General features: G+C 30.8%; 1 protein-coding gene across 8 annotated transcripts in view; it reads left to right on the top strand.

Annotated features, from left to right (window-relative positions):
• The first annotated feature begins 2048 nt into the window (after positions 1 to 2048).
• Positions 2049 to 15961, top strand: part of LOC126744375 (E3 ubiquitin-protein ligase SH3RF3) — an 84928-nt gene continuing 71015 nt past the window's right edge. For 7 of the 8 annotated variants that reach the window (XM_050451748.1, XM_050451753.1, XM_050451755.1 and 4 more), the window contains exons 1-3: positions 2049 to 2266; positions 4414 to 4626; positions 14893 to 15027. In XM_050451748.1, coding sequence (XP_050307705.1) covers positions 4461 to 4626; positions 14893 to 15027 — 301 coding nt within the window. In that variant the 5' untranslated portion in view covers positions 2049 to 2266; positions 4414 to 4460. Of the gene's footprint in view, positions 2271 to 4413; positions 4627 to 14892; positions 15028 to 15961 lie in introns of all 8 variants that reach the window. The other variant, XM_050451749.1, reaches the window with a different exon arrangement.

Consider the following 15961-nt stretch of genomic DNA (forward strand, 5'->3'; position numbering starts at 1 on the left):
TAAAATGTAGTTGGTATACGCCAATTAAATGTATGTTGAATGTTCTGACTTCTGAATATGTTGTCTGTGAAGCAAAGGGCTTTATTTAATGTGTATCTATTTATTTTTAAACTTAAACATAATTTGTTACCTAACTATTTGTGTGATGGATTGAAGGTATTTAGTGATATTCATAATTATCATACGAGAAATCGTACAGATTTTATTTTTTTGCAACGGTGCAATTCGACCCAAATGCAAAACGCGGTTTTATATAAGGGATTATCTGAATTTAACAAATTACCTGTGATAATAAAAAACTGTGATAATCTAAACCGGTTCAAAAGGCTCCTAAGAAAATTTTTTTTAGATAACTGTTAGTACAGATAGTTATATTTATTTATTTTAATTTTACAGATTTTAGACCGTTTTTATTTATTTTATTTATACATCTTAGCACTGTAGGTTTATTCTCGTTTCTTTTGTTTCTCGTCCTGTATATAAATATTTTATTCATTATTTGTTAATAAGTTAAGTTTTATCTTTGTTTAATTTTATTGTTGCCTCCTGGTATTTGTATTAATAATTTTTTTGTTAAATTAGGTACTGTAGGTTTATTCTTGTTTCTTTTTGTTTGTGTCCTGTACATACATTACACTTTTTATTTTTATTTTAATTTTTATTTCATTTTCACCTATTTACAAATGTTGTTTTTTTTTTCTATTTCTACTATTGTAATAAGACTAATAAGGCAAACTTGTACTTATATGTAGCTTTTTTATGCTAAATAATAGCTTTATTATTATATTATTATTAAAAGACGTGAAATTCGGTAGTGACAGGTCTTTTAACCGGACACTGGCACCTAAGAAACCATCTCCATACTATCGGTATTGCGAAAAAACCCGGAATGCTGTTGGCTGTTGGTGCTGGGAGGAGGATGAAACCGTTGACCAGACGTAATGCCCAGCACTCACGCGCGCCAGGTTCAAATACTTGGGTAACACCTTCAGTGCTTCAAAGACCATTGGGCTCTGGTAACCCCCGGTGGGGCATGCATGACGGGTCTATCAGGAGACCTATATGAACAACTGCCTCCGGCAGCCCACTGTTTTGAGTAAGATTTGTTCTGTTAATCAAAATGGGGAAAACAGAAAAAAATTTAACATCGCGTTTTCAACAAAAATTAAAAATTGTACTTTTGTTAAATAGAATCCCCTGAATATTTTTATTTAAATCAAAAGATAATAATTTTCTTAATAAAAAAGTTTATTTACACTATAATTGCCTAAAAATATAATTGCCTAAAAATACTAAAGTTATAGCTATATTAATAAATTTACCAAATTTAGGTAAGTTGCGTTTGAAATATGAAAATAACATCAAGTAACCTTTAATTTTCAATAAATGAGGAAAAACGTCGCCATCTTGTTCAATACATTTATATGCATAGTAAAGCACGCTTCTTGTAGCTTTTAAAAATAATCTTCGATCTATTAATCGAATTATTTGTCTAATATGTGTTTGAAGTTCACCAACGGTTTTGTATTTTTTTATACACTTCATTTTTTATGTAACCCTCAAAAATCTAAGACGATAAAGGTTAGGTCTGGTGACCTAGGTGGAAAAGAATCGGGCCACGTGACGCGTGACTTTTTGGCTAAATCAATTTTTTGCTCATCCACCAAAAGCTCTAAAGTCCTAATTGATCTTATTATCCTGAGATTCTGAGACTTCCTGATATGATGTGGAGCAATAAACTAAATAATATGAAACGATTTTATAATTTTTGGTACGCATCCAACAGCTTCGATGATTATTCTTCAATTTATTTCTACAGCATTTAAAAGTTCCTGCTAAGAAGAAGAAGAAGAGCAAATGTTAAATCCAAAACTATTTTTTCTGGGAATCACGCTATAAAATCAAATTAATTAATATAATAATTATAAGTTGAATGTAAATGCAGCTTTAGTCATGCAAATGATTTTAAATATATCTGACAACCTTGTAAATTAAATTCCAAATGTCAGTTTTGTCAAATTTGACGTTTAAATGTAGTAGCTGTCAAATCGTGCCTTTCACTTCCATAGCATTTTGTTAATATTTTTTTGCATAATTCCTTAGTTGATTTCCTGAAAATCAAACAAATGTACTTTGGATACCATTAATTTGCTTTTAGATGTTATTCCGATAAAATTTAGCAATGATTTGATTAAAAATGTTTAAGTAGTGTAATGTGGATCTATTGTTATATAGGATTGTCCAGAAAATTTGTACCGCGCCCAAGGTAGGTATGAGAAGAATTCCTTACTTTTATAACCGGAAGTTCTATGCAATTGAACTAGTTTCAAGAATTCCAAGTTTTTGTTTTTTGATGCAGAGGAATTTTAGAGAATTTGTTGTAATATCTTTATTCATTCAATCAAATGTTGAAGGAAGTTTATATACTGCATATTGTTGTTAAATTTAAAAAAAAATAACCAAATGTTTGGATAAAATATGGATCTTTAAAGATAATTTTTGCCACCAAAAATTTTTTTAATTTGTTGAAACAGATATGGTGCTCATATGGAGATTTGCTTTGCTAGGGCTTTAAATAATTGTAGTAAAAAAAATTAAATGAACTTAAGTTTTTTTTTTGTGATCTCTGACATTTTCTGACTATTTTATCAGGACCTTAAATGGGATAACGTGTTGAGGTACTCTCAGGAAAATTTAGAAGTATCTTTTAGACTCTCAGAGATCGAAACTTAATTAAACAGCCTTATGCTTAGTGTTATATGATCTTATTGTGTTTTGAGATATGGTATTATATTTTGGGGAAGGTCAGAGGGAGAGCTGAGGACTCCCTTTTCTCTGCAAACGTCCAAGCAAGTAAGTGCAAGGGAAACACAAATTACTTCAATCAGTCAATATAAGTTTTATTGTCATAAGAAATCTTGTTGACAAAGCTGTAAAAAACGAAAACAAAAAAAATTAACAAACCATAATATAGTAAGAACACAATAAAACTAGGTTTAACACATAATACAAATAAACAAATTACAATATTAAAATTCAAACTTAAATTTACATATACATCCATAAAATATTAGAACTTTAATATTAAAGCATGTTAAAAAAAGACACAGTACATTTAAAATCTCTACTAAAACTAAAAACAAGTTCCTTTGTTATGTATCATACCTATGCTTAAATTACGAGACCATTTAGTGGTACCATTTAGTGGTAAAACTGTCTTCGAATATTAGCTATGATTCTGATTTGAGAGGAAATCTGTATTAAAGATACATTTAATTTCAAAGTGTAAAACAGATAGATGATTTAATGGTTCATTTCTTCCTTGGTCCTAGTGTTAAAAAAGATTCAATGCAAATTGATTAAGCAGTGGTAATTGGTTGGAAGGAAGGGCAAAATACTATTAATTACATCTAAGGAATCAATTTGTTGATTAAGCATTTTAAAACCAGATGTTTTAATCTCCATCTTTTGTAGATATCGAGTCTGATAGAATCTGTGTTCAAGTAGTGAGAGACAAATTCTGAATTATACTTTCTATACAGATTTCTGTACAGCTATATAAACTCTATTATTTTAATTTATATGCCCCAGATATTTGACCCGGTTAGCCACAATCAATCTAGGAAACTCATCACTAATAAACTCAAATCAACATAACTTCCTGTTTTTCTTAGGCTTTTTTTCCTCCTGTAAGAGAATTTTGAGTAGCTGTATGTTTTTTGTTTTAATTTTAAATGTGCACTCACGTTGACAATCTAATCTGTGCTAAATTGTTTTTTGAGATAAGCAATAAAATTGATTAAAATGTCATGGAAAGCTGTCCCTTTTAAAAACCTATGGAATAATTTGAAAATGCTTAGAAGCTTCTACATTGTTTTGTTTTGTTATGGAGACCAATAATTTTAAGAGCAATGATGTTTTATGCCTCTGTTTCACTGTATCACCCAAGTCATACAAATAAAATCCTACAAATCTTAAATAAATACTGTTAAATATTAAATAAATACTATTTGTCATCAAGATTGTTTTAGCATTTTTGAATAATGATGATTTTACTAACCTTAAGAACTATGTAAGTTAATAGATAATATCTGTTTATATGACTATTGTTGGCTACAACAAGGCATATATTTACAGACTTATACCAACTTTGTTTCTACTTTTTCAAAAAATCCTTGCTTTGAATAAACTTAATAATTAGTAAATTTACAATAAAACATGCTATTCAATTTAGTATATATAAGGCATTTGAATATAACACCATAAAGTAGTTTTGAAAAACAGCACTTTAAGTAGAAATAAGAGTTCTGGATTCCTCCTGTATCACCCTGCAATGGGTAGCCAGAAACCTTGTTTCTAGAATATTCTATAATCCATCATAATCTTATGTGTTCTTTTTCATGTTTCTTTTAGATATTATTTGTGGCTGTTCATATTTCTCATTTTGGTATTTATAAACTATGGATGAGGGAACCTTAAACGATCTTCTAGAATGTTCTGTGTGCTTAGAGAGGTTGGATACGTCGAGTAAAGTGCTTCCATGTCAGCACACTTTTTGCAAAAAGTGTCTGCAGGACATTTACCAGAGGCACAAAGAGTTAAGGTGTCCAGAATGCAGAATTATTGGTAAGTTAATGAGTTGCTATTTATATGGCCTATAAATGATTTGAATGACATTAAAATTCAATATCTTGTATACTCTTATAATGTTTGTTGACTAGCTTTAACTAGGTTTTATAGCACAGAATATACACATCGAGTTTTATGTTAAGGCTCTGGGTCTCTTAAAAAAAACAGTAGTTTGGAAGGATAGTGAGTGACAATGCTGGTTGTGTTACTGTGAAACTTACTTTTTTTTTGATGTGTTAAACCAAGACAATATAGTTGTGTTGTGTATCAAAATCTTTATCAAAATACAAACTACAAGTTGATTGAGATTTCGCGACAGAATTTGCATTAAATGTCGCGTAACAAGGAAAAATAGCAAAACCAATAGTGTGCATTGTAAATAAATAGTAGAAAAACTATAAATTCCAATAATTCGGAAATTCCATAGACCCATCGCTTTGCATACCTGAGAAATTTTAAACATAAAAGAGATCTAGAGAGATCTGTTTAGTGCAAATTTTAATGTTAAATAATAGTTTTCCAAAATATGGACAAGATGCAAAGCTCTTTCAAATGTTTCAAAAATAAAGAATTTACAAATTACTGCTGTACGGAGTGCTTAGCAATATTTGATCCAAGTTGCCTAGAAAGATGTACGGAGGCAGTCAAACTCGGTGGATACGGTATTTACTGCTCAACGAGATGCCAGATAAAGAGGCAAGAAATCAATGAAGAGAAAAATTAATTAACTAAAACTATCTTCAATTTGGAGAACTTCAAAATAAGGACAGATTTATCAAAAGATTACGCCGAAACAGTTCAAGTTTTGACAATTTAGTGCAGGAAGCAGAGAACAAGTTTGCGTCAGAGTTGGATCGGCAGCGGAATTAACTACCATAGAGAATAGAGCGAAAGGTTCCATCGTCCAATGGCAAAGCAAATCAAATTCCAATAAACCTCAAAATACCAATAACCAAAGATCTCAAAAGGGAAAATCTATTTCCATTGAACCAAACCACAACGGAATTGAGAAATCAAATAACACTGGACCGATTACTCTGCAAAATGTTTCTGCAGCAGTGCAGCTGGCCACTCAAACAAGTATCATGCAGGATGTAACAAATCTTGCAGGTAGTAGCACCAAAACATTAACCAGGCAGAAGATTATTGGAAGAAGAAAAGACAAACATGATGTAGTAGCAAAAAAAAACATTGGCTATTTCTATCTAAATACAACATTTACTGAACAGGACCTAAAATGTTACCTAACATCGAAGTTACCAAAGAATGAGTTTGTATGTGAACAAATAACTAACACACAAAAAAACGTTCAATTCCTTTAGAGTAAAGCCTAAAGGAAAAACTCCTTGATCCATTAATACATGAACTTTGTACCATTAATACATTCCCCAACAAGATACTGCAACACAATGGCAGCTGTGATTGATAACTTTTTTATAAACTCTGTGTTCAAACTATGGGCAATAGACTGCTGACCTATGCAAAGATGGTCAAATGAAAACCTAAAAATAAGAATCTTGGTTTTTTCAACATTAAAGCACAAGAAATTTGCATCACACCAGATTTTGATTAAATTTAACTCATGAAAAGTTTTTTCTGCTCTTAACCTTGTGATTCCAAGTGATGGTATTATCATCAGCAAAAGTTGTAAATTTGCCATTACTATCTAATCTTAGCAAATCCACAAGATATGTTAAAAACCATATTAGGCCCAGAAAGGAACCCTGCATTCCCATGTTTACCAGCATTGGTAAAGACACTGAATCACCATTCTTAATAACCACTGTGGTGAAAGAATAAATTTGAATTTCCTCTAAAACCATATTATTTCTTCTCAAATAGTATTAATTTTAATTTAAATAAAATTTACAGTCAAAACATTAAACGTTTATTTTGCAAAGAAAGATTGGCACAAGTGCCAATTATATATGTATTCTGATACATAACCACAAAAATTAAATATTTTATGAATACTGAATTCTATTTTTACGTTTTTTTAATGAATTGTGCGCTTTTTGCACACTTATTATAGGCAGATGAATAGTCATTTTCCTGTCCAACTCATGTTGTGTTTACATGCAATTACTATGACACATTTGCAGTGTTTGTAAAGTTTTCCTAATAAATATATAAATCAAACTCATTTAAGCATATATAGTTCAGTTCAGAGATATATTAGAATCTTTGATGTGCCGCGAATAGTCCGTGTGCCGGTGTTGCTTGTATTGTCACATGACATGCATGTTGAAATCGCAATATTTTATGTGGAAAGAGTCATAAAATAATATTTTAAGTGATATTTAATCATTCCATTAAATAAATAAATGTTTTAAGCATTTTTTAAGAATTTATACATTTGATTCGTAAAATTTGACTACATGCGCCCATGTACCATTTTGTTAGACGTCTGACCTTAGTCACAGCCACTCAAGTGTGAAAAGCTGCACAGGTCCGGCCTTAAAATTTGTTTGTATTTAAAACTTTATTATTCGGGATTTTTGGGTTTAGTTTTATTAAGTTAAAAATTGAGGATAGTTGATAGCAAGATAATATTTTATTTAAATATAAGATTTAAGCACTAAAGTGAGTTTAACCAAAAATTGTAATTTAATAAGTTTAGTTTTTAGCGCCATCAGTGGGGTGTTTATAACAAGTGATGAGAGAATAGGTGGTACGAATTACTTAGGCCAATTTATTCTGTAGATTAGGTATTAAATATTTACTTTTTGACACAAAAGGGTAAAATGTTTTGGTTTGTCTTCAAATTGTATATATTTCCTTTTTTTGGGTATTGAGACTTATTTTTACTTGGTGGTGATTATTAATGGGGATTTTGGCTGCCATATTCAATGTCCTTTATTATTGTTTTTTTTAAATTAATACATATTATGATATATTATTATAATAATATACTCATGAAAACCCCCATCTCTATATTTAGTACCAACTTCTTTTGATAAAAAGTAATTATGTAGTCAAAAAAGTAGTCAGAAAGTTATGTTTGTAAAAGACACAAGTTTTACTTATAAAAAAAACACACTTTACATCCTGAATGTAATATTTATTAATTTGTTTGGCTCATATTTAGTTATTGTGCATATTAGGAGAGATTAGATGAGAATTAACAAAAATAAATGCTTTTATTAAAAACTAAAAATGTTATACAAAACACTACATTTTAAGTATAAATATAAAATATATAAATATTAATTATAAATTTAACTACTCTTTTGGATCTGGCCCAAAGAGTTAATACAATTTTCTAAATTCTGTTTTTTTGCTTTTGTTCTTTAGCAGTTTGTTCCATTAAGGAAGGAAACAGTTTCTCTGTTGCGGCTATGATCCAACTTCATCTCGCACATCAGCATATGTATACTAAAGCATTACATTATATATACTTTTTTGTGTCGCTGAAGGACAAACAGGGGCAGTAAGCTGAAAAAAACAAAACTTTAAACTTGTTTAATTAAAAAAAATAGGGTTTTCTTACTATGACAAAAGAAGGACTTTTTTCCTGAGAATGGAGAAAGAAGCAGTCTTTATTGTGTCGCTGACGGACAACAGGGGCAGTAAGCTGTAAAAAACAAAATTTTAGACTTGTTTAATTAATAAAAATATGGTTTTCTTACTAAAAAGTCCCTTTTTTCCCAGAAAATGGAAATCATATATCAATCATAAATGTATGATACCATGTTTCGGCTAAATAATAGGTATATGGATCTTTCTTCCTCCCAAAATTTTTTAATTTGTATTAAGAATATACAACTTCCCTTAGCAATTTGGCAATATCCGTGTCCCTTTAATTGTCCAGCATCTTTCCTTTTTTTTTCTGTCTTTAATCCCTTTTTTACAAAATAGCATATTGTACTATAGGGAATCCCTGTTAAAAACGCTGTTTTTTGCAAAGCACTACAATAATTTGTGAACTGAGTATTATTCCTTAGATTGTTATTGACATTTAGATAAATTTGTTTGGAGTCTGTATTTAAACAATTACGTTTTAAAACTGCTTGATTTTCCCCTGTAGCTTCTACTTCCCTTGCTTCTTTTTGCTTCCTCAACACTAGAACATGAACTATCAGAACTATGTAAGTCTAAACACTGTCCAGATCACTCTTATTGTTTTCATCACAAATGTTATTCTCTTTCTTGTGCACCCGCAGTCTCCATAAGCACGCACAAACACTTTCCTCTTCATTTGCCAAATTTTCCTGCCTAAATAAAAAAAACACACTTCCTCACAGTAAAAACTGCAAAAAAATTAGACGAATACAGGCCAAATTCTAAATTCTCCACTTTCAATAACGTGTATAGAAAGCAAAACCCATCAAATAATAATAACCTCACATGGCCCCCCTCCCAACTATTCAATAGTTGGTGATAGACCCATCCAACAACTATTTTAAAGGCGATGGACCCATCCTTAAAGATCTCCTTAAAAACACGACGAAATTAATCAAAAACAGCCCAAAAATTTAGTGTTTAAAATATTTTGTAAGATGCTTGGATTTTAGTCAGCAGTCAATTTTTTTTGATATTATTTTCTTTCTAAAAAAGGATATTTTCGAAAGAAAAATAAAAAATAGTGTAAAACATGGGGTTTTACGTATATTTAAAATGATTTCATAGATGAACTATATAAAATTTTGCCATTTAAACATATATATCATACGACAATAAATACGACATAGGCGCACAGACTAGTTAGTGCGGCATCTGCGACGCATCAAAGATTCTAATAGATCTCTGAACTAGACTTTAAATCTTTATTCATATATGCTCCATTCTTGAACTAGTTTCTTATGTTGTCGCAAATCATATAAGTTTCTTTGCTATAGATGAAAAGTTTCCTATGTTTCACCGTCATCACCCATTTTAATAATAATAATAATAATAATAATAATAATAATAATAATAATTCGTTTATTAGGACCAACAATATTAACCAAAAATACAGAAATTTAATAAAAAAAAATACAATAACTCAACACGTAATTTAAAAACCGTTTTTCAAGAAATCACAGCTATTTAAGAGATCCAGTGAGACAAGCTTACCCCTATAATTCAGTTAGAGCCTATTTGTTCAACAATCAGAATTTGTTTAAGTCGTTTTTTAAAGTTCAACAGCGAAGTGTTTGAAAATGACGGTGTAAATAGGTTTATAGTTTTAGCCGCACAATATGAAAATGATCTTTTAAATATTTCTTTTCGATGTCTAGGTATGGACACTTTATCATTAACGCAAAGGTCGATTACAAGCATCAACTCTAAATTCAAGTTTCTCAAAAAGATATCCTGGTTTTTTTGTTTTAAGAATTTTAAAGCAAAATGTATTCATATGTAGTTTTCTACGATTGTACATGTTAAGCCATTTTGATTTACGTAAAAACGGTGAAATGTGTTCGTGTCTACGGACGCCATAAATTAAACGTAAACATGAATTTTGTACTTTTTGAATCCTTCTAGATTCAAAACTATCAAGACAAGGCTCATAAATAACATGACAGTGATTAAAATGGCTTAGCACTAACGAATCACATAGCAATAATTTAATATCTTTTTGTAAAAAATGACGACTAGAATAAATAAGACGGAGAGTTGAATAAGCTTTTTTCAATTTTGAAGTTATATGTTCCAGAAACCGCAAATCACTATCTATTTCCAATCCCAAACTCTTGGCATGTTTTACACAAGGTATATTCACATTGTCAATTTTAAGACTTAGGCGCTCCTGGGCAACTTTTTTTGACACTTCATTACCAAAAATAATAAAATTTGATTTGGCAGGATTGATTTTTAAATTATGATCAGCGGAGGTTTGACAAACTCTCTGAATTTCAAGGTTTATATTCTCGTTAGCAATGTCGACTTCACGTATATTAAAAGAATAGTAGAGCTGAGTATCATCAGCGTAAAGATGGTAATTGCAAAACTGAAGACTCAACAAAATTACAAGTATAAATTGTATAAAGGAGAGGACCCAATATGCTTCCTTGTGGTACCCCAGCAATAACTTGAAGACAGTCAGAAAGCCTGTCCCAATATACACTGCATAACCAACATAACCTGCTGTGATCTATTTGCAAGGTATGATCTAATAAGCCGTGCAGATGACATACTAAAACCAATGTAATGCAAAATTGCTATGAGAATATGATGATTTACCATATCAAAAGCCTTACTATAGTCCAATAGGATTAAAGCACTTGTTTTCCCGTCATCAACCGACTTAATCAGATCATCTGTAACAGCTGCCATTGCGGAGGAGCAGCCATTCCTGGGCGAAAACCAGATTGCTTTGAAGGAATGATATCAAACTCACCAATAAATGCTCTCACTTGACCTTCAAGTACCCTTTCAAAGATCTTCGACAGGGCCGGAAGAATACTTATAGAACGCAAATGATTAAATTCAGTTGGTTCATTAACTTTAGGTAAGGGAATTACATATGCATGCTTCCAACTCTGTGGAAAATAGCCAATTTCAATGCAGACATTAATAATATGCGTGATGTAAGGAATAATATGAGGGCAACAAAGTTGAATTAGGTGGGCATTTATTTGATCAGACCCAAAAGCTTTGCTTTTAATGTCATATATAATTTTAGTGACTTCTGCCTCTACTACCGGTTCAAAAGTTAATATATTTGTTATACCTTCCTTAATGTGAGTACTATAAAAGTGAATTAGATCATTATTTAACGGATGAGTAACCTGTGTTGGATTAGCAAAAAACGAATTTATATTGTTTAGGTTTTTAGTTAAATGTTTAGGAATTCTATCATTATTCTTTGATCCTGTTAAATTAAGTTTCTGCAGCTCTGCCCATTTTTCCTTCACAGTTGAAATCAAAAATTTATCCCTCAAATAAGCCCTCTTCTCAGCTCTTATAGCCCATGTATAATTTCTCAATTCTTTGTAATAAGAAAAATGTGCTGGTAATTTTGATTTTTTATAACGTCTTAAGGCAGTGTTACGTAGGTTCTGTAGGAGTTTAATATTTTCAGTTATCCATGGCGCATAATTTTGTTTATCACTAGTTTTAAAGGTTTTTATGGGAGCTTTATTTATTTCTAAATAGGTGGCAAAATGATCAGCAATCTGAACTTCTGAACCTTTTACTCTCTTAACTCTTTCCAAACCAATGGTCACGCGCATTAGAAATTATAGGATCCTTAAGGTGTTTACTGAAGGTTCATCAGCAGGCCTAATTCAGATTTCATCTCAATATAGTTCAAAAGTTTTCCGTTCAATTAATTTTATTTTCAAATGGTATACGATTTAAATGTAATACATCCTAAAAAAGAATAGACACTTTCCTACCAGATTGTCTAATATATCAGCTGGAAATTCTGGGCAACTGATTTCATACGCTCTAGAAGAAGTCAGGGAATCTAGCTTGTCCTTAACCAAAGATAATTATACTAACGAAGTTTACTATTATTTTCTTTGCCTTAACAACGAAGCCTCGACAAGGTGGTTTCCAAGGATGTTGTTGAACTTAAAAGAAGTGTTAATATTGTATTTTGCTGAAAACTGGCTTAATGCGTTATAAATGCTACCAAAGTATGACAAAACTATGTATGTTGTCACTGTCGTCCTTTCAGTGTGTATTAAATTGAAAGACTTATTTGTCAACAATTATGTAATACATTCTGTCTATTGTTCTAAGTGGAAATAAGTTATACGCAAATTATTTGATGATGTTAAATTCTTTATCAAATGATTCTCTTGACAAAGGAATATGAAATAAATGTTAGAATAAAGAGCTGAAGCTATCACATTTGTAGGTCGTTGGAGAATTAGAATTGAACTGTATGACATTTTCTGTAGTGCAGGGTTTTCTGTAAATTTCTAAGTTAATACTATTGTCTTCCCTTATCAAAAGAATGTCCAAGAAGGGTAATTTTTTGTTTCTTTCAATTTAATTCTTGGGTAAAGATTATTTACAAACTTTAAAAAATCGTCGAGTCTATTATCCCCTACATTTCACAAGATGCAAATATTATCCAAAGACCTTTTGTAAAAAACCAAACTATTGGAAAATTGGCGTCTTATGTTTATTCTGTTTGTTTTTTTCTGTTTTATGTTTATTCTGTTGATTGTTTGTTTTATTTTGTGTGGTTCAAAGTGGTCGATAATTGACTTAAGTATGGAAAGACACAAGTATACTTCACAAGACTCTGTATGCTCCATTAGTTTCTGTGACCTTTGACTAAGCAAGACTTTTTGCTCTGTTTTCTAGGAGATACTGTTGAGCAAATTGAGGACGTAGAAACTTGATAATAATACTCTGGCTTGCCGACATTTCGAGAATTTATCTCTAAACGAACTAGGTGTAGCGACTTTGGTCCGTGAGGACCAGTTTGGAACCCTTAGGTCTTGTCTGTAAAGAGCCATAAAGGAATTCTTGAAAAAAAAAACAGAAATTATCAGGTGTACCTAAGTCTGGTCAGTCGGAGCCAAAGCTTATATGCCAAGAAAAGTGAGGACCAGTTGTTTGGGTATCATGCCTCAAAAAACTTTGAAATGTGACTTTAAAATTCAATATGTCAAATATCTTTCAAAATTTATTAATTGCATCCTAAATAAACCCCAAATACCAAATTTTAATCAAATCGGACAAATAGGAAGAAGGTTTTGATAGTCACGTGACCTTAAAACTCAATATTTTAAAAATTTATAAAAAAACAAAAATTGTATACTAAATAAAGCCCAAATACCAAATATCAATAAATCGGACAAATAGGAAGAAAGTTTTGATAGTCATGTGACCTTAAAGCTCAATATTTTAAAAATTGGTAAAAAAACAAAAATTGTATACTAAATAATCCACAAATACCAAATTTTAATCAAATTGGACAAATAGGAAGAAAGTACTGTTAGTCATGTGACCTTAAAACTCAATATTTTAAAAATTTATAAAAAAACAATAGTTCTATGGTTGGAACCTTTGATGTGATGCTCAAATTATGAGACTGTTTTACCACTAACCAAAACTCTTTATTTTTACTCTCGACACGTGTTTTGCTAACGATGTTAGCATCTTCGGGAGAAGATTAAAACTAAACTAAAACTACTTACAAATCTCCTTATGTACTAATGATGTAACTAATAGAGCGGAAAAGGCAATGAAGCTGAAATGAAAGTTATTAAATAAAATGTGATTTTATATTTTCAATTTTTCGGAACTTCATGGGGAAAATTTATTATTGCTCGCCCTGTATGGTTCGCAAGAATTTCGGTTATATGACATTTGAAAGACAAAAGATGAAGCTTTTTTTTGATAATTTTTTTTTCGAAATAAGTACCGTTTAACGAAACATTTCAAAAAACTAAAAATGCCAGAACTCGCATAAAAATTTTTGTCAAAAAAAAGCTCCAAATATGTTATTTCTCTCATAAAACTAAGTCTTCGCCGAAAAACTTTTTTTATAAAAATTATCTTTTAGCCTCTGGACCATTTTGAATTTTTTTTTACTCAATTTTGATCGCTTATAATAACTCACTCTGTATACAGATCTGGCGCAAAAAATATACAGTTCTTAACCATTAACCCTTATGTCCTAAAAATTTCAGGTCGCTTAAAGGCTTTAAAAATGAGTTCTCTCCGGAGAAAGGAATTTTTACGTTTTTTTACGAATTTTTAACTCGGTACCGCTCCCTTTGTGGGTACCGGAACAAAAATTGTTTACGAATACCTCATTCCCAATGTATTGAGAGGTGACGTGAAATTTCATCGTTTCGCTACCCATACAGCCAAAGATATGAATTTTTATTTACAAAAAAACACGTTTTTTCAGTCAGAGAGCACGGTCTTAATATAGTCGCTGACGCTCCTATATAATAATTAATGTAAGTAATTATTATTAAACAAAATATATATCAAACGCACCCACAATGTGACTATGTCAAAATGGTACTCACCCTTCAGCGGTACCTGTTCAACTCAGCTTCGCAACTCTTATTTCTCACACGTATCCGACAACGACTCCGCAACAATTAATTAACAATAAAAAATAATGGGCCTAATTAATTTAGGTAGAGAAAAAAAGATATTATTGCGGCGTGAACACCGGTCGATTTTGGTTTCGCGTTTCGGCTAAAACATTATATCCTACTGTTTGTTCTTTATAGAAGTACTGATTTAAATATCTTTTTATTTTAATGAGTTATAAATTAACAAAACCATAGCTTAGAATTATCCAAAAACTTTAATATATTCTTAATAATTTATATATTTATTTCTTCTTCTTCTTTTTAGTGACTACAAAAATCGAGGACTTACCTCCAAACGTCCTATTAATGAGATTGCTAGAAGGCATGAAAAATTCTGGTGTAGTACCTCCGCCGAAACGCGCACCAAAACCAAATAAGAGCCCTTCTCAACATTCTACAGGTGAAAATATTTTTAAGAAAATTGCGAGTATACAGATTGTACATTGTATGTAGGAAAATATCCCTCTCCAATTATAGAAAATGGATCCCAGTAAAATTAGCTACATTTGTATTTGTCTTTTGTTGGATAATCATATGTTCGTTGGCGTCCTGAACAAATGTCTCTATGGGCACAGAACCAAAAATTGAACCGGTTCCAAGGCAAATCTACCCAATCTATAGAAAAATGCCTACTAAACATTAAACGGGCTGACCCACTTGACACTGGGAACAGCGAGTTTAATCGCTTTTTTTAAATGATAAACTATACTTACCACTTGATCCTTAACATACCTAATCCTTAAAAACAATCCCTATCAAATCACACAAAGGCTAATCCATCTGAACCTGGGAACAGGAAGTTTAATCGCTTATATTTTATGAAGTATTACAAGCCAAGATTCCGCAAGTTTGATTATTTCCTTTTTTAGTAAATAATAAATGAAAATACTAGTACAAAGTTCCACACTCATTGGACGTATAAGTAACACTGATAAATGACAACAAACGAGTCATTTTAAAGCCTGGTTCCATAGCGGCCTCTGATCTTTGCCTTATTAACTATAGACGTTCAAATAGTTTTTTTTTAGAAAAATCTTATTGTTAACTTAGGCGAAAAAACAGGTTCTATGTAAAGAGGAGTTGCAAATATTGGAATACGATCGGAAGTAAAATCTAGAACAGTCTAAATTCACTCCTATAATTAACAACTGACTTATTACTAACATTTCTTTCTAGATTGCATACTTAAAAATATGTATTTTTACTTCTATGTATTGCAGATCGACTTTTTTATTTTTTAAATTATCTAATATTATCTATCTATCTAATTATCTATTATATCTTTCTGTATATTAGATATTCATTGAAAACGGGAATAAAATCACTCCTTTTAT

This window comes from Anthonomus grandis, chromosome 14 (genome assembly GCF_022605725.1).
Source record: "Anthonomus grandis grandis chromosome 14, icAntGran1.3, whole genome shotgun sequence".
Classification (NCBI taxonomy): Eukaryota; Metazoa; Arthropoda; class Insecta; order Coleoptera; family Curculionidae; genus Anthonomus; species Anthonomus grandis.